Source organism: Melanotaenia boesemani, chromosome 22 (assembly GCF_017639745.1).
Source record: "Melanotaenia boesemani isolate fMelBoe1 chromosome 22, fMelBoe1.pri, whole genome shotgun sequence".
NCBI lineage: Eukaryota > Metazoa > Chordata > Actinopteri > Atheriniformes > Melanotaeniidae > Melanotaenia > Melanotaenia boesemani.
In genome coordinates this window covers 18283191-18303018 of record NC_055703.1, presented here as the reverse complement: position 1 = coordinate 18303018, position 19828 = coordinate 18283191, and the positions used below count along the sequence as shown (strand labels likewise).

Here is a 19828-nt window from a genome sequence, read left to right as displayed (position 1 = left end):
GTGTCCGCTAAAAAAGGGCAAACGCAGCAAGAACTCAACATACGTCTGTAACATTCAGATGATCTAGCTTTAATATCATTCAGCTCTCGTGTTAGTTGAAGGGAATGGGACGCACCCTGCTCTTGTGCTGCTGTAGCCCATCCCCTTCAAGGTTGAACGAGCCCCTCAGCTCACCACTGTTACTGCACTGAGCTGTTATTTGCCAGCTTGTCGCCTTCCTGTTACTTCAGTGAAGTCTGACACTGAATAGCAGCTGTTTCCAGGCAGATGAAAACACCATCTGGTTTAAAAAAAAAAAAAAAAAACCCATCTAAAATCTCATCTATTCTTTGGCCAAATGGTAATGACACTTGTTGCCTGTTCAAACAAAGCAATAAGTTCCAGGGTGTTTGCTCTAATGGGCACTTTGTGATAAAGATCCAAAGACGATACACAGTTTGTATTAACTCTGCAGCACAAATACAGAAATAAATCTGTACAGTGCTTCTGTGCAATGTGTGGCATTTAATAACAGCCCTGCTGCAGGGAATTTATTTTGTCTTGATTAAGAAGAACTACTAAGTTAATTAAAAGGTTAGTGTGTCAGTAGATTTTAATTTCATTCGTTTCAATTTAAAAATTGAGCACACACTTCCCTCTTAGAGTTAACCTATTTAAGAGCTGAGGCAGCCTGTGGGTTTCTTAAAAAACTTGATAGAAATGTCACTCTGTTCTTACTATAAAAATATTTGGGAGGTTAAATCTTACTCCAGACCTAAAAGGGAAATGCACACCAGAGTTAAATCTGCTTGAGAAAGGGTTTAAGGTCAACATCAGAGCAAATTCAGCTTCAGTTATTTACAGGCTTATCAAACAAAGTCAAACCAGACTCTCCCTTTACTGTAGCGAGACTATATCATCCAATCAGGTGGTGTGGTCGATCAAATGCACACAGACACACATTCTTGGTCCGTTACTATTTAACTAGAACAATGTGTTTATAATGTTGATCTTGTCCAACTACATTACCTGCACTGCAAACTACAGGGCAAACTGAATTCTCTTCATTGTGTTTCCTGCAGATATAACACATTTATAAGTATGGCAACAAGTTTGACATGATGTGCGGATGTATCACAAGCCCTGAGGAAAAAAATGAGCAACTTTATTATCACAGTGGTGGCTTTAGATTATCTGCAGAGCATGCAGCAGCTAATAAGGCAAATGCATAACCTGTAGTCTTTCTTTTCTTTTTCTAATCTGCTGCTGTAGCTGACAACCCAACTCAATGAAAAGTTAAAACAATAAAATACTCAAATATTACTAAAATGGAAATGACGACAAACATTGTTTAAGTGCTGTAAACAAATTGCTGTTTTCCCCCAAAATGGCTCACAAAAAGGACTCATATCTCAGACTGGGTCGCCCTCTGGGACACAACATGAGCCACATTAAAGTCAGGGAAAGCCTGGCAAGGTCCAGCTATTATATAAACATCATAAAACACACATTAGCTCCATTGTCACTGAAGGTATTTCTACCTAACAATAAGCATAGTAGAATACACAAGCATCAGGCACACTTTCTTAATTCCCCTAGTCACTTCACAGTATTGAAAAATAACTATAGTTGGACAAAACAAGTGAAAACATTGTGGGAGGATGGCAAACATGGGAGGCGTGTGAGATATTTTCATGAGGGGAAAAAGGAAACAGTTATTTGTGTGTGAAAATGATGGGGGAGGATTCAGAACAGGTTGTTCTAAAAACAGCAGAGCTGCAGGTGAAACCCGTGTATGATCAGGTAGCTGAAGCCTTTATCATCGACAGGTGATGCCAACCAAAACCTAGCAACAGGCCATTTGAAAGAGTGTGAGGACAATGTTAAAACCAAGAGGATGCATCAAGGTTAGCTTTGGCAAAAAAAAAAAAAAAGTCAGTCAACACAGTCTCTGCATTTATCCATACCATAAAATGAAGAAGTTAATGAAAACCACTTGAGATGAGCATTTTTCTATAATGTACTAGTAGCTCTAATTATAGATTTCATAACAGAAGCAAAGCCCCTTTTGCTGTTTTACTCCTGACAACCTCAGTGATCAAAGCAGCCCTCGCTGCAACAGAATAATGGACGCCACTTAAAGCACTTATCTCTTCACTGTCATGTCATGCCAAGCATAGAGTATCTGGGAGAGCCATCATCAAGCCAGCTTCCTGACAGCAGAGCTGCTGTTAGTCTAACCTCATTGAGAAACCTGGTTGCAGAGCTCTGAACTGGGTTTTCCCTTCAAACTCAAAGTTCATGTTCTTCATGTTCCTCTTCACAAACAAATAAAGCAATAAGGAGAGACACAGACAATGCCTGAGTTACAAACCTGCTTCACATCTTCCACACCTTGTGGCTTTGATTGTGACTTAGATTAAATCAAATATTTACTTTCATTTATAAGTTGGACTGACAATATATATATAATTGTAAATCAAATATGACATTTATTTCCCTCTTAATAGCTCCCCCACTAGAAATTCACACATCCTTCTGGTTGCAGGTTTTCTGTTGCATTATATTTGATGAAATGCAACAAATGAATGATTATGGAATCAATCACAACATAACTGCAACATAGATTTATTGTATTTGTTTATTTAGATTTATAAAGTATAATACATTTTTTACATTGCTTTAGACTGCTACTTTCAAAGGATTTGTTGATGTGCTTGCTGTCTGTTGAGAAGCATGTATCCCATGAATATCTTTTAATACCCTTACAAGGTCATTTATTGAAGTATTTGTCTAATCAGCTACCATCACCAACAGAGCCATGACTCTTCAGGCAGTTACTAAGCAAATTACAATGATGGCCTTTTGAGGCATTTTAAAGAAGCTGAGACTGGTGCAAAATCTGGATAAAACAACTTATATTTTACTAGTATTTTTACACCTAAACATTGCTGAAGAACAATCTCCTAACATATGAGTTTTCTGATTAACTTGACACGATCATCAATATTAACTTAAACCTTTCTTCTTTAATAACCTTCTTTAATTTTTAATTGCTTCAAATACAGATAAAAACATTAAATTAAAACTATTTGATTAGACTAAAACTTTTTATGTTAAATTCAAACTTTAAATACATTTTGTGACATGATGTGCCATTTTCATATTAGGCTTGAAAAGACGAGCTTACAGATGTCGTTCCTTGACTGAAACGGATTTAAATGTCGAAGTGACATTGGGTCATAATACATCAAAACCAAACTTGAACTGGTTGACAAAATTAGCCATCAGCTCAATGTTTACCCCCTGAGTTTGAGCTAAAATGGCCTTCCTGTGTAGCAAAACAATGGCAGCAGTCTGCCTCAATGTCAATATGACAGAAAGCTGGATCGATGGTGGTGAATCGGCATGTGTTGAAATAAAAATCATTTACTTCCCACTCTACCGTTCCAAATGATGGCATTATGAAAGAAAAAAAGTCTTCTGATGAAAGCAACCTGGTGCAAGCAAGTTTTAAAACCTTGCTCATCTTGCTTGCAATTACATTACCAGGTGATACTGAACTGTACTGCAGAGCACCTTAAAGTCAATCAGTAGTTGGGAGGCATGGCATGAATTGCTGCCTAGAACTCATTAGTAACCTGAAGACTCCTTGACTCATCTGAGGATGTGATAACTGGCATCCGTCATGATAATCTCCATTGTGAAGTGAATCACTACAGCACCGACTGTTGTATTCTAAATGCTACACATGAGTCACTGTTATACTGTGGGAGGAAGCTGCATGAGCACAAATCTATACAACACTGGTTAAAGATATGTCACTGGGTTCATCCTGAAGTTTTATCGTGTACATTTCTGCAAACTTAGGGAATAAATTTCATATTGCATCCTTGCTGAGTTGCAAGATTGAGACATTTCAACCCTAGTTTATCATTTTGTTCTTGTTACAAAGCCTGTTTCGGAATTAACTTGTTATTGTTGGTTAGTGACAAGCTAGTATTACAGGGATTTTAGTGCCTTACCATGTTGCATGTATCTTAATGGTATTTATGATCCTTTTCAGAGCAGATTATCTAAACTGATGCAGATTTCATGACTACACTTTGTGCTAGGCAATTCATTGCAATGCCATTTCTGCAAAAAAAAAAAAAAAAAGATGTGTAGTAAATTTTGAGCTTGATGTGGCAGTGATTGTTGCTGCAGAGGAAGCACAGTGGTTGTGCAACACCGGTGGTGGGAGAGTGTGTAAGACGGATGATATTCTTCCTTTGTGTATAGTTATTTGTAATGCCAAAGAATAATCAGAGCATAAGGACTGTCAAGCTACATTACTCTTAACTAACTGCAGAAAACTGGAATGTCTAACTTAGAAGGAGTCATGCAAAAACTACGACATCAAAGCTCTGTATGTTATGTTTTCCATTTTACTGAAGTTGGTTTTGCTGTAATGGGTAAACCTTAAGGCTGCACAATATATCAACAATGTATCTACATTGCAGTTGCACAACATGTGTAATATCAGGATCACTTAGGCAATCACAATAACTCAGATATTTTGACATTAATTAGGACAAGCGCAGGTGTTTTAAAGAGGGCTGAACTCCACTTAAAGGAAATTCAGCTTTTGTGTAGGTTCAACAACAAATTGCCATGCATTAGTGCAGAGATGGAACGCAAGCCTCTGTCAAACACCTGAAATTAGCACTGGAGATTCAAAATCATACAACTGGCGTGGAGAACAATTCCATGTTTACCAAATATAATGATATATGACTGAGATTTAACTAAATGCAGAAGCCACTGATCAATAGACGACAGCACATGCTGATTTAATCACTTTTTTATAACAATATATGACACGATAATAAGCAATGATAATGCATATTGAATGCATTCCTAATAACATAAAATCCTTTTTACTCAATACCTCTACAGATGGACTGTGACTGTCCAGCAGTGTCTTCAAGACCAAACAAATGTAACCAAATGTTGAGGACACAGTGACCAACCAGTAGGTTCAGATTTACATGCCTTATTTCCTAGAATAATGGCCCTTCGCCATGTTCCTGGTGTGAACAGGAGACTGCAGTAACGTTGACCTCACATTCATGAAGTCAACGTGTTTTTAGTTACAAGGATTTTGTGTTCTTCTTGTGCTTACGTTGAGCTTTAATGGAACAAGTGTAGTCAGGGGTGTTGTCTAATGATGGTAGCATGTACTACAAGTGCTGCTGACATTTCATACACTGTCTAGACAAGAGATCAGACTCTATTTTTTAATCCTGCTCAAGTACACAGTAAGTTAGTGACACAGAAGAGCCCTGTTTGCTGTTAAATAATAAACACTGGTATTAGTGCATAACCTGTAATTGAAAATTAGGTCATGATGTTGTTGCTTTGGGCATTGCATTGGTTTATTTCCTAAATCTAAAAGGGGTAAAGGAATTCAGACACACAAATAACCTTAAATAGATGCGTGCATCCTCACCATATTAGTGATCTCTGGGTACGAAGACTCCACCAGCACACCTCTGTTAGTGGAAACAAAGTCCACCAGCTCATTTAGCGTGGCCCTCTTGATCTCTTTGCTTTTCAGGTCCGTCACAGAGTCAAAGAAGTCAAAGAGTATGCAGCACTGCTGAAGTTTCTGGGTGAACAGTTCCTGTTGCTCTGTGGAGGGGGCATCTGGAACAAAAGGAGGAAATACACTCATTTACTGCTGTAAAAAGCAGGATTCAATCCACTATATCAGCTGAGATGGACACTGAGTGAAATAGAACAAATGTGTGTTTTAGGCATTTATGGCTGATCCAACACCTGGTTGAAAAGGTCCAATAACACAACAAAACAACCTCAGATGGTTTGGTTTATTGCATAATAATACTCATGTAACTAACTTGCATGATCAAGAGACAGGCCGACACAATAGGCCAAATGTGTGCCACACAAAGGCGACCCAGTCATCCTCGGCTTTGATCGCAAAGCCTTTTATGGATTAGGCGGTGAGAGCGTCCAGGGTTATTAGAGCTGTCAAACTTAACCCCAGCAAAGCTATAAACAGCATCTGGCAGCCATCCAGAAAATACGCTGACACACCGTACAGTGAAGCTGTGTTCCAGCACGGCAACACCTCATAGCTGAACACACTAGAGACTTTTTCAAACCGTGGAAAGCCGTCACAGCTGAGGTGAAGCCCCACCGCTGCCATCAGTCTGATTTACAGCAGCTCAAAAGCCAGATACCCCAACGGTTCTGAGGTTACACTAATATATATTCTGTCCATGTCAGCTGATGACACTGAGGGGTAAAGGCCTCAAATAACATGAATATCTAAGATGCATACTTGTGCGTTTAATTAGATCAACATTTCAATGCAACCTCAACTTGCACTGTGTGGGAGGAAGGTTAGTGAAGACTGTTGGTTGAAAAACAGACTTTTAAAAAGTGTATAAAGACTGTTAAAAATGATAACATGATGATGGATTGTCTAATTAATCTGATTTGCACGAGTGACTCGGTCATTCTGTCTTCTTGCAGTGCTGACTTTAAGTAGTTGCTTAGCTTTGGTTACGGAGTGCAGTGGCATTTTTAACTTTTGTCATGAAGCTACAAATAAAGGAAGACCAGATGTTGAAGTTCATTTAGCAGATCAGGTGTTAAATGTAGTAAATAAACTAAAATATTATTATCAGGAATGTATGATGACATTCACTGCAAGTGCTGTGAATTATACATGAAAGCAACTCTTTTCATATTTTTCCCTTGTTACACTAATTTAGGTGCTGGTTTAGTGGGACAAGGTATTGCATTTGCTTTTGGACACACTGGAACACACACCTGCCTGTACTATAAAAAATGGTGATTCATGAAATGCAGGATGCCTGTGGTTGTTTTGATTTTCTAATATACATCTGTGTCTGTAATAGATAAATGTTACAGTCTCTAAATAATAGATAGACTCTTACAGTCTCATACAGTAACCATTACCAGGTATACCCAGAATTAAGACCTCTGACCAGGTAACAAACCCCCCACCCACCTCCCCAGTCCTCCATTACCTCCCCCAGTAACTTTACAAACTCCAAAAAGGAACTCAGACAAAATTATAAGAGAAGCCTTCTAATCTTAGCCCTCGCAACATAGAGGGAAATTATCTGCATATTTAAAAAATATCAATAAAATGTTATATAACAAACAAAAACCAACAAAAATATTTGGTAACTCTCATCAACTGATTAACAGATTTATTTCAAAACTATGAGTCCAACACCAGTAAATATCATCATAAACTCTAGTAATCTCCTAAAGGGCTCTTTGCAGGACAAAAGAAGCAATAAAAAATAAAAAATAAATAAAAAACATTATGTTTTTAGCCTTTAAATGCCAGTGCTTTCACACTCTCTAGCAATAGAGGAGTCAGGCGAGAGGAGTTATGGTGGAGAGTTTCTTATTGAGTGATGTTATGTAACTGGCTGGGTATTACCCCATAAACCTGCGAGGTGCTGAGAGATCTCACAGTCAGGCACGGACAAAAAATTCATTATGAATTTCACGCATAGTGAAAATGTTCCGGTGGTGTTAACATCGGACAAAGTGCTTATGCAACTGAACTCTGCAGGTCAGACCTATGGCTGCTGCCCAAATACGTGAACTCAATATCTAAGTGTAACTGTACTAAACTGACTTGTTGGTACTCTACTCTGCCTTAATGCCAGTTTTCCAAAGTATCACATCTCAAAAGGATTCCAAGCTGAAAGGGCAGACTGAATACCAAACTGGAACAAGAAGGATAAAAGGGCCATAAACCCCTGCGGCCATGTTAACATGACACATGGATGGCTCACATTTCTTCCCTGCTAGTGGTATGTAGCAGACATGTGTAGGACCGAGTGATATGGGAATATCTAATTTGTGTCCTAAAATGACCATCTGTATACTATTGGTGTTATATAACTGCTTGTTCCCAAGTGACCACCTGCATGTTATATTATTCTGCTTGTTTTGGGAACTGTGTAACTGCCTATCTTTGGAAGGGTGAGAAAAGGGTGTCTTGTAAATATGTTTACAAGACAGGATCTCAGGACTCATCCTCGCCTGTGGGAAAGGACTGGCCATCCTCTCTCTCATGCGATGTTGTGTTTTTTCTAAATAAGTATAAAGACGGGGAAATCCCACATCTCGGTAGAGTCTGCTGCGGGTTACGTATACGAACGCCCAGCCGGGGTTTTCTAAGCCACTCTACCGGGACTGTTGGCTCTCCAGTCCGTGTCAAAGGTAGGGCAAGCTATGCTATGCTTATAAGGCTGAACCCATTGAGATGTAATGATGAGTGTCATGAGCTGCGGGGAATAAACCTGACACACTTATTCTAGCACTCTGACTTTGTGTGTTTCATCTGCCGACCACCACGAACCTCTAAAATCACACATTACATTATTGGCGTCACGAACAATTAATACATTGTAATTGATGTTATTTGGTGGCTGCAGAAATGTTTATGAAACATAATAAGAAGCCTCCCGCCGTGGAGCAATCTGATGTGCCAGGTTGGACTGGCGAATGGAGTGAAGTTGCGCTCTGTCTGCGGGACGGCGGTGGTCGTCCCGAGCCGTGGGGAGATGCTGTAAAGGACGGCTCTCTAGCGGCTGCATTGCCTGTGCTTAAAGAAATTGTTGTTCCTCCGACATCCCCGTTGGGGGGGATTCAGAGGCGTGCGTGGTTTTGTGCCTCAGCATGGCGTGTATCGCAGGAGAAAAAAGAACAGTTGGAAACACAGCTGTCTTTAGCCAGGCAAGAAGTAATGAAAATGCAGGCAGAGAAAGACGCACTGAATCACTGTTTGAACAAAGCTTTGGTGGGATTGGCTCAGACTCGGTGGCAAATGCGGAGGAGACCGCCCCGCCGTACTGACCCTGCCAAAGTCCGTACCGTGGCTGCACGGGTACGGGAGGATGCTAGTTGGGATCCCATGAAGTGGGATGAGGATGTCTGGGACGAGGCTGAAGGGTTAGACTGGTATCAGGCAAAACCAGTGACCCGTCGTCGCCAGACTGAGGATATGGCTCAGTTAATGATGAGGGCAGGAGTGTTTCTGGGAACGGCTGATGCATGGGCTGATATGAATGTGCCCAAATCAGTACGGGATCAGCTGATAGAAACCAGTCCTCCACATTACAGACCCCTGGTGTTGACATTAATGTTAAATGCTGTAGACAGACCTGCTTCTGCTGTACAAGGGATGATAAGAGAATTAGAAAATCTGGCAGATGGATTTTACTGGACCATTGCCAGTCTCACAGAACTGTAAATATGCATGTACTGCTGTAGATACGTATTCTGGAGTATTGATAGTTCACCCCTGTAAATTTAGTAATCAAAAGGCAACGTTATGGGAAAACCATGTAGAATGGATTTATCACATTCCATATCACCCACAAGCAGCAGGGTTAGACAGAATAAAAAATAGAAGTAAAAGTGGAATAAAAATAGAAATAAAATAAAGATAGAAATCCAGAGTGGATTGGCAGATAAAGTGCAGTGGCAAGATGATGACTATGTAAATAAAGGATGTGCAAAGATGATACAGAATGTTGAATGATGTGCAAAGGATACAAATATTGTATAATTATATGATATATAGTATCAGAGCGACAGTTATAGGTTGCAGTAAGTGGTTGACTTAGTCCAGTTGTGTGATCGTGGCTCTGGCAGAGGTAGATGAGTTAGGAGTTAATTGAAAGACTAAATGGATTATTAAAATCCTCACTGAGGAAAGCCTCAGGTGATAATAGTTTAGATAATTGGAAGCGCAATTTACCAGAGGTGGTTAAACAAATTAATAACAGACCCCTTGCAGAAGGAGTGACACCACTCACTCAAATGGTCATGGTGCGAAAGTGTTAAAATGTGGAAAAAACAAAATGATGCTAAATTCCACTGCGAGCCACGGCTCAGCAGGTTTTGGACCTGACAAGTAAATATAGCTGCTGAACCGTTTGTGGTCACTAAAGGTGACAAAATAGCTCAACTGGTAATAAAGCCATGTAATATGACAATGGTGCAAGAAATAACAACACCACAGGTGGTTACAACTAGAGGTCAAGGAGGATTTGGATCTACAGATAAAGTGGGTGCTAAGGTTTGGGTCAGGCAAGAACATGGCCCGCCTAGACCTGCTGAAATTATCGCTCAGGGGGCGGACTCAACCTGTACTATAATATACTCTGGGGAACAAGATTGGAAAAATGTTCCCGTGTTAAAATGTTATTTAAGAGAAGACTAATGCTGTTTGCTATATTCTTCTGAAGTTATGTGTCTCTTTCAGCCTGGTGTGCCTGGTGGATGTCTGAGTGGGGGTGGAGGAGGTTGATCGGCGGACCCAATAAGGAGGGGGCGCAGAAGGATCCTCGCTATGGCCCGCCTACGACCTGGTGGTGCCGCCTGCTGGGGCATGCTGCAAGCTGCCCTCACTGCCATCCTCACCAACAGCTTTGTGACTGCGATGACGCCCCACCGGTCGATGACGGAGGTGGGCATGTTTCGGACGGGCTGGAGGTACGCAACAAGGATGAGGAGACAGGATAACTTCACCTGTCCAGCCAAACGAATCTGTTATATTGCTAATCTAACCAGTGAATGCCCCATATATGTGTGTCGAGGCTGCATACAAACGATGCACCTACGGAGACCGATGACATCAGTACATGTACAAGCTGGATGCAACGTCACTGTCACGTCGGACGTGATGATGCTCCTGGTTCTGACCGATGGAACTATATTGGGAAATGGTACTAATTCACAGGTGCAGGTTTATGAGTCATTCCAATTAAGAAATGCTACAACCATTCACAATCGGATTGATCCTTTGATTCACCCGGTGGATGTGCTGCCAAAGGAACAGGTAAACATTAATCATGTGGCCCCATTGGTGACAACCTGTCAAGAAAAAGCACATGCTGTGGTTCGAACTGTTGTAACTTGGACTGTGAACTTGCCAAAAATGCCCACCTGTCATCATGCCAGACGTCGAAGGGCCTGGTATGATACATTGCTGGGTGGAACTGGAACTGTATTAGGTGTGTCCAACACCATAGATGGAGAAATCACTCGGACAATGTTGTCCAACACTGGAAATAAAGCTAGCCAGGCTATTCATCGCCTGGGGAACTGGATGCCGGTCCCAATAGGACCACAGAAAGAGACTGCCATCATTTTACAACAACAGTTGAAGTGGCAAACTAGATTGTTTAATGACACTGCCGATGTTTTCATAAATGTAACCAAAGCTATTGATGCAACTGTGTGTGGTTTACAGGTGATATATTCCCGCCTACAGGAGGAGAGGTTTGTACGAGTGATAACTGCACCTAACCCAAATGAATGGAGACGATTGTTTAATATTTCTGATGCTTTATGGTTACAAGTGAAGCCTGAACTGACGCGATGTAACATGACCATGTGTACTGTAAGTTGGATACAGTGGTATATTACTCAAGCGATCACCATCTGTAAGTTTCAGGTATTACCATTGGTCGTACATAATAAGTATATGTTTTTGAGAACTTACGGTGAATGGTTTAGTCCCCAAACTAATCACACGTATGACCTGAAGGACTGTGAAACTACTGATCGAGGCCAAGCCTGCCTCTTATCTAAAGGGTATAGAGATCCATGCTTTACAGGAGACACGGCACTGTGTGAATGGTATATAGAACCAGCTAGCGACATGCTATGGCAAGTGGGCCCCAACACCCTTTGCGTAGCTACTACTCACAACCATACTCAGTTGCCTACTGTACCGTTCTCAGGTTGTTTAAAAGGTTTACACCTATGGCATTGGCACAATGTAACTTACAGGTTGACTAACTTTACCACAGAATCTCATCTGACGGCTGTCCAGTGGAAAGTGTTACACCTACCATGGCGAATTTCTCTGGAGCGTTTCCAAAGTGCACTGTCTCGCTCCCGTGATCTTAAAGATATTATGTCTAGCCATTCTCAGAATGTTACCCGTGCCTTAGTAACAACTCTAGTTAACCGGGAACAGGTTTTGCATGCAGCAAAGATGGTGGAGATGGACAGTGCTCATCACTGGTGGGACATTTTTTCAGGAATGTCTGTCACCGCTAGAACATATGTAGCTCCACCATTATTGATTCTTGTGGCTATTTTATGTGTGTTGACGCTATGCAATGTATTAACATGTCTTTATATACGCCGGATTAAACAACGATTGTCTAGGACCATATATCACACTGCCTTAAGATGATGCACATACATATTTTAGCAGAAGATGGACCTTATGGAACGATGTGTTATCATGTAACTGTGGATACAGATACTGATGTAGATCAGTTCACTTATATGCACTGGAGTAATCAAGATCGATGGGTGCACAATGATGTATATGCCACGCGAATGGAGTTGTTAGATTTCGTGTGTCATTGGGTCAATACTATCTGCCAGGAGTATCAACATGCTCCTGGCCATACTGAAGATGATGATGTTATCTGGGAAGGTGAAAGTTTTATGAATTAAGGCCATTTTAGGCCAGAGGTGGAATGATATGGGAATATCTAATTTGTGTCCTAAAATGACCATCTGTATACTATTGGTGTTATATAACTGCTTGTTCCCAAGTGACCACCTGCATGTTATATTATTCTGCTTGTTTTGGGAACTGTGTAACTGCCTATCTTTGGAAGGGTGAGAAAAGGGTGTCTTGTAAATATGTTTACAAGACAGGATCTCAGGACTCATCCTCGCCTGTGGGAAAGGACTGGCCATCCTCTCTCTCATGCGATGTTGTGTTTTTTCTAAATAAGTATAAAGACGGGGAAATCCCACATCTCGGTAGAGTCTGCTGCGGGTTACGTATACGAACGCCCAGCCGGGGTTTTCTAAGCCACTCTACCGGGACTGTTGGCTCTCCAGTCCGTGTCAAAGGTAGGGCAAGCTATGCTATGCTTATAAGGCTGAACCCATTGAGATGTAATGATGAGTGTCATGAGCTGCGGGGAATAAACCTGACACACTTATTCTAGCACTCTGACTTTGTGTGTTTCATCTGCCGACCACCACGAACCTCTAAAATCACACATTACACCGAGTGTCATAATTTTGGCCTGCCATGCTAAATTCAAAGCTTTAGTGTCTTGTGGGGAGCAGATAAAAGAGCAATACAACAGTCTGGTTGAACCTTCAAGGAATGAGAGTTTTTTCTTTTACCTAACTAAAGAACTACTTGACAAAAGTCTGTTGAGCTATGATTTGGTACTATGGTAGCAACACTCAGCTCAACATTCACCTGGTGAGATGTCATGATGAACCCCTGAATGCTACTGCAGCTAGCATTACCACATTAACAAAGGTTAAAGACAGAGACATACAGGCCTTTTTCCCATATGCCACTTAGACATAACATGCCTCTTAAAATTAATCCAACAGCATATTTTTTGCTAGTTATTATCAAACTGTGTTACATTTGTTTAATCCCCAGAAAAACAGAAGAATAAAAACATATTTGCTGGTTGCTTGGCAACCGCACAGTAATGAGATGCACATGGAAATCAACACTTTGTTCTTTTTCACACTTGAGTTTTTGCACAGGTTAAAAGAGGGGATGAATGTTCAATTGTAAGCCAATTTGCTGTCCAGTGCTTCCTTCATTATACCTTTATCATAGCTCGCACTGCAGCATGACAAACCACCCTGCCTTATGCAAACACAGACACCATTTAAGCTCAAGGTTCTACAAACTTCTGGAATATCAATCTATTTAGGAAGTAACACCTGACTGAATCAATTTCATCTGCTGTTGTATAAATAGGACAGACAACAGGTGGAAATGAGAGGCAATTAGTATAACAACCTCTATAAAGGAAAGGTCCTGCAGGTGATGGACACAGATCATCTCCCTGTCTTCACCCTTCCTGGGTGATTTTTGTTCATGTTTGCATATTTACCAGTGCCCTCACCACTGGAGCCAACACAAGGCAACCCACAAAAGTTGCTCAGGTAGTGCAGCAGCATGGACAAGATACCAGGAGACAGGCCAGTATATCAGAAGATGTGGAGGGGGCCATAGGAGGACAACAACCCAGTAGCAGGACCACTATCTGTTCCTTTGTTTGAGCAAGAGCACTGCCAGAGCCCTACAAAATGACCTCCAGCAGGCCACTAATGTGCATGTTTCTGCTCAAAGTGTCAGAAACAGACACTGAGTATAACTGGTATGAGGGCCCGATGTCCACAGATGGGGCCTGAGCTAAACACATTCCACTAAGTAATGAATAAAGATCTTTTACTGGAATATTTCATTAATCAAAATCTAAGATGTGTTAAGTGTTACCTTAATTAGTACCAAGGGGCTACAAACAAAAACAAACATACAAGAGCTCTGAGAGACGAGCCAAAATCATTCAGTCTGCTGGAGATGCATGCAGATTTTATTTCAGTTGTTGTTAACTTGATGGATAAAGTAGGAGTGTGTCACTCCCGGAAGAAATCGCACATACAGCTTCAGGAATCAATTACGCTACTATCTGGATGCAATACCATGCAATTTCATAACCACACATGGGCATGAGTCAGAAAGTGGCACAGGGTTAAAATAAGATAAATAAAGCACAAGATATAATTAAGTAATTCACAAATGGCCTAAACTGTGTCTCAGTCTCTGCTCCTCTGATTCTTGAGAATATATGCCTTTGTGAAATCACAAGAAAAAAACAAAAAAGGAAACTATTCTGCCACTAATGTCTTACCTTTTGAGGAACTAAAGAAATCTGGCATGACCTACAATTAAATTTACAGAAACATCACTATGCCCAAACACTGCAGTCCAGAGCAAATGTCATTACTACAAGGAGGTTTTAACACATTTAATAAAGAAAAACAAATAATACACATATCTATACTAACTAAATACTGATATATTAAAGTAAACAAGAGATAAGAACAAACAGAGAATATCTATGGAAACGTTAACCTGCAGAAATATTGTTGCAATAGAGGTTTCTGGAAAGTGCGAGACCGTCTCAAAGTTTAGTAGCACCAAAAAAAAAGAGGGACCATATAAAATATCATAAAATGTCTCCTGGGACGCAGTCAGCCAGTTTTTGGATGCATCTTACATTTTGTACCAGCTGAAGACGTTCCCAAGAGGACCGAGCAATGCTCATGTTTCTGTAATCTAAATAAGGAAACATTACATTAATATCTCCTGAATTTCTAACTAGTTGAAAGCACAGAACAGATCCTTTATTTGTCAAATCAAAGAAACAGGACTGGATAATCTCAGTTATATGAATTTCATGGTGGTCAGAAACAATATAAGACCCAATATTTAATAGTCGTCAGCATCAGTAGCCAGAAATCTAGACTTGGCATGTTTCAGAAAAATTTCCTGCATCAAACAAAAATATAAGCTCATGCCTGTTATTACAGATTAAATCAGACCTTATACCATTTGTATGTTTTTAAGTGAAGTGGGCTAATATTGGTTAATATATCCGTCTTGGTAATCGGAAAGGGCTTATCAGTTGTAATGAGACAGGACTTACATTGCTAACTGTTGCATACTGTAAATATGGCAGCATATTTCACCAATTATTTTTTATGTTATGTTTTATCAAAGCCAAAACATGACAGGGCTGGAAATAAAAGATCTTCTTGAATAAATTGAAAGTGGAAAATATACTATACAACAAAGGCAACCTATTCAGATGACAAAACAGGAAATGTGATTTCAACTCTACACCCACAGCACTGCAGAGAGGATGGAAGAAAAAAACACTACACGAAGCGTTCAAATAACCACACAGATTAGCAACAAACTAGATAAAAACATACATAGAAACAACCGTTTGCTATGAGAACATATAATTAACTTTAAAAGTGTCATGTTTATTTTAATAAACACAAATAAAACCCCCAGGTGAGTTCAGATGTGTTGGCAGAGGGGAAGAAGTTTTGCAGATTGCTTCAATGGGAGGAGCTCCAGAGGAAATATTGTGTATTAAACTGCACACACTGCTTTGAGGTGACTGATGAGTTGAACGAGTTCAGTACCCCATGAGAGCTGCATCCCTTCCAGCACAAAGTACATAATTACATGCATCTTGTGTTGTATGAGTGCTCTTCATTATCATACACAGAGAGCAACTATCTCATAGTCATGCATATGCACAGACACTAAATCAGCCAAGAATTAAATGACCACAAGATATTCTTAACTACAGAATCTTGCTAAACATTCAGGTTCATGTAGAGAAATCACATGTTTAGGGTAGGAGTCCTGAAATTAATCTGACAATGTCTGATAATCTTAATTTAGCATAGAATCTGTTTATGAGATGAGCAGTGCAGCTCACATGCAAACAAAAGACGCTGATATCCTTTTCATCTCTTCATGAAGTAAGCAGAAATGTGATTGGTTGCAACACAATTGTGATAATGCATACCACATCTTCGTGACAGAATAGCTTCTGACATGATAGATTACTTTGACGGCTGTTAGTTTGAGTACTCATCTATACCCAAACTACTCATCTTATGAGTCAAGTCAATACACACCTTGATGCCGTTTGTCACAGCTGTTGTTAAGAGCAAGTTCAGACAAAGTCAGTATGATGAAAAATTAAATGTACAGTGTTGATACAAGAATGTATTGAGGGAAAAAAGGAAACGTCTATTTAACCCTGTTTCTATCAAGGGGCCCAGTTCGAGATGGGGTGGTGTGGTATGGATTGGTTTTAGTAAACCCTAATCTCTGTCCTCCAGATCTCTAGACAACCTTACCCTTAACCAGTAGACAGTTTATCAGCTGGATAGCCATGGATACGTCAGCTTTGTAATAGTGTGTTGATGTTGTAGGAACAGCGCTTTCATTGAATTAAACTAAAGACACAGAAACAAAAATGAAAAAAGGAGAATAGCGGATCTACCGTGTACATTTATAGATGACACTCTTCTCGCTTTGTTTTTAGTCCTGAGTCGCTTGGGAAGTGATGACTCTTTTGACCAATCAAGGGATTGCAGTGTATCAAGCTAAGGTGGGGACCTCAACGGAAGAGTACCAAAAAAGTAGGATGTGTGTGTCGGATAATCTGGCAACTTTCCCAGATTTTGCCTGTGGAAATGCTTAAAAAACCCTTCCCATACTGACCTGGGCCCATTGGTGGAAATGGGACTTTGAAAACACTGTATTTGATCAGACACTGACCAAATGTATGTTTTAAAACATTAAAGGAAACATGTTGAACTGTCTCTGACTACTGGCATGATTTCAAAAGCAGAAAAAACATCAATTCAGATATTCAGCATTTACTCCACTGCTTTGTAAGTCTGTTACTACAGTTTCTTAAATGTTACCCCGGAGACATAATGCTGTAATTTCCTGTAATCTGTGAACTCCTCAATGTGAATTCACAAACAGAAAAAACCACCAGACTGATCCTGACAGAACTGTCAGAGGGGCGAAGACCCAGGACTAAGGAAAAAAACAAAACAAAAAAAAAAAAAGACTGGAATGAAAACAGGATGCACAGATTTCTGCATGTCTACTACTATCCGCCATATAGCAAACTGTGCCCTTCAACCCATAAAATAAGCAAGAAAGGCCAATTTCGCACAAGTCACTTGCAGATAAACCTTTCTGTCATTGCACCGATATTTAAATTAGGTCACAGCTACATACACAAAACGTCTAACGAGGAACAAGTCTGTAATCTGTGGTGAGTTTAGACAAATTCATTTACTGGAATTTACCTCCTAGTATCAATTACAATTAGGTAAACATTTCAAAGCTAAGATTTTTTTAATCAGCAAATTACAAAGTAGGCTGTCCACTCAATCAACAATGGCGGTCTATGCCAACTTCTCCCCACAGGGAAGCATTTTAAAATGCAACACCATGACTTATCCATTTCTTATGAAATGCTGTGATGTTTCACAAAGCACCAATTTTTCTCAACAGAATATGCAAATACTATAAGAAAATAATTGTTAGAGTGGAAAACAACACTGAGATTACAGCAGTTACACAATCACTTTCTACTTTAGCATCTCTAATTTCATTGTTCCGGTGACTGATGTGCTGTGCTCCCGATGAATAGCGTTTATTTTCTCTGCACTGCCGCGAACAGTCCAACTAGAGACATTCAGTATTCAGAGGGAGCATTCAATATCATCATACGCATAGTATAATATGTAGTTTGAGGATAGGTTCACTGTAATGACATGTAAAAAAATATTCTTCTGGGGTGTTTTACACAGCCGTGACAGTTAAACATAGCATTAAGTGTCAAATGTTTAACCACATTTACATTTTGATTACTGCAACAACACTAAAAACCTCCTTTTAGATCCAAACTGTTTTTATCCTAAATCCAGTGCAACACAATCCCCTCATGAAACCTATAAAGGAGTTAATCAAATCACAGCATTAAGATCTAAATTGTTTATTTCTACAAACTGAGTCAAGGCAACCGCTTAGCAATAAATTTAAGAACTCATTCCAAGTCTGAACATTGTGAACAACAGTAGCCATGATGGTGTAAACTGAGAACTTGACCTATTCTCTGTCGGATATAAAACCAAACATATTAACATTATAGCTCTAAAATTCGGAGCTTAACTTGACTTCTTTACACTAATCCCTGCCCTTTTCGGCCCCATCAACAGTTTACAGACCTATAACCAAGCTGAAAGAGATGAAAACAAACCAGGGGAAAGTATGCAGGTTGGCTTAACTCTGAATACTGACTGATGAGTCCTGCAGTCGTCTCCTGGGACTTAAACTCCTCCCACACTCTGGCTCTGGCTATACTTATGAAAACATAATATCATGGTGTGCTCGCTCATCCAGATTATCTTTTATAACATACAAACCAATCAAAATTTGAAAACAGACCCGTAGCTTAACATCTTCTTTTAGATGCTCAAGTCGCACACAGAGACAAATTGGTAAGAGTTCTGATTTATACGGCGCAATTAAAACATTTATTTAAAGAGGATATGCGTTTATATAATGTACACCCACATCCTAACAACTGTCTGCCAATTCAGCACCAAACATTTCTACACTGAGCTGTCTGGGAGGCTCAACTTACTCTGCATTTTCAGAAATCTTTCTCATAATATTTTTTACTCAGACATGTTTTTCTTTATTTAGGTTCCCCCAGGACTTGAGGGGGATCTAAAAATCCTCCTTAAGCCCCGATAGTTTTGGGCATAATTTTAATAAACCAAAACATGGAAACCTAGAAGACATGAAAAACCGTTAGCCAAGAAAACCTTCTTCTCTCATCAAAAGCTGGATAAATATAAACTCTCAGATTTGGTGCAACTTCCGGGAAACCAGCTAACAAACTCACAAGGTGAGATTAGATTAAAATCCTTTGAGTGTGCACATCTGATGGTGAAAAGTCTTACAGAAATTACAGTAAAAATGCAACAAAAGGGGTTTAAGGGAAAGTATCTCAGCCTCACAACAAATATACTATTAATTGTCTTACTATGTGTATACCATAAAACATAAACTTAAAAATAAAAGGTCAGTGTGAAGCTACTGAACTAGTTGGATGAGTGTATGCAGGCTGTATGTGAATTTGAGACGCCACATTTGTTTTGACTGAACATTAAAATCATGCTGGCAAAACAGTAATGAAGAGGCAGGTTAAAGAACATCAAAAAATGTAAGCTATGAATGAGAAATGTAAGGGAGATAAAGAAAATGATATGGGAAAGATTATTGAAAAATTGAGTTTTAAAAGGAGCTGTGTGTAATAAAACCACACGGAAAATGCAAAGAAAACCTAAAAATATGTCAACATGTCTCACATTT

The 19828-nt window shown here is 39.8% G+C and overlaps 1 protein-coding gene across 3 annotated transcripts in view; it reads right to left on the bottom strand.

Annotated features, from left to right (window-relative positions):
- ppp2r5a (protein phosphatase 2, regulatory subunit B', alpha isoform) overlaps window positions 1-19828 on the bottom strand; it is a 55472-nt gene that overhangs the window by 14442 nt on the left and 21202 nt on the right. For all 3 annotated transcript variants that reach the window (XM_041975250.1, XM_041975249.1, XM_041975251.1), the window contains one exon: window positions 5471-5667. In XM_041975250.1, the coding sequence (XP_041831184.1) occupies window positions 5471-5667 (197 nt within the window). The remainder of the gene's footprint in view (window positions 1-5470; window positions 5668-19828) is intronic.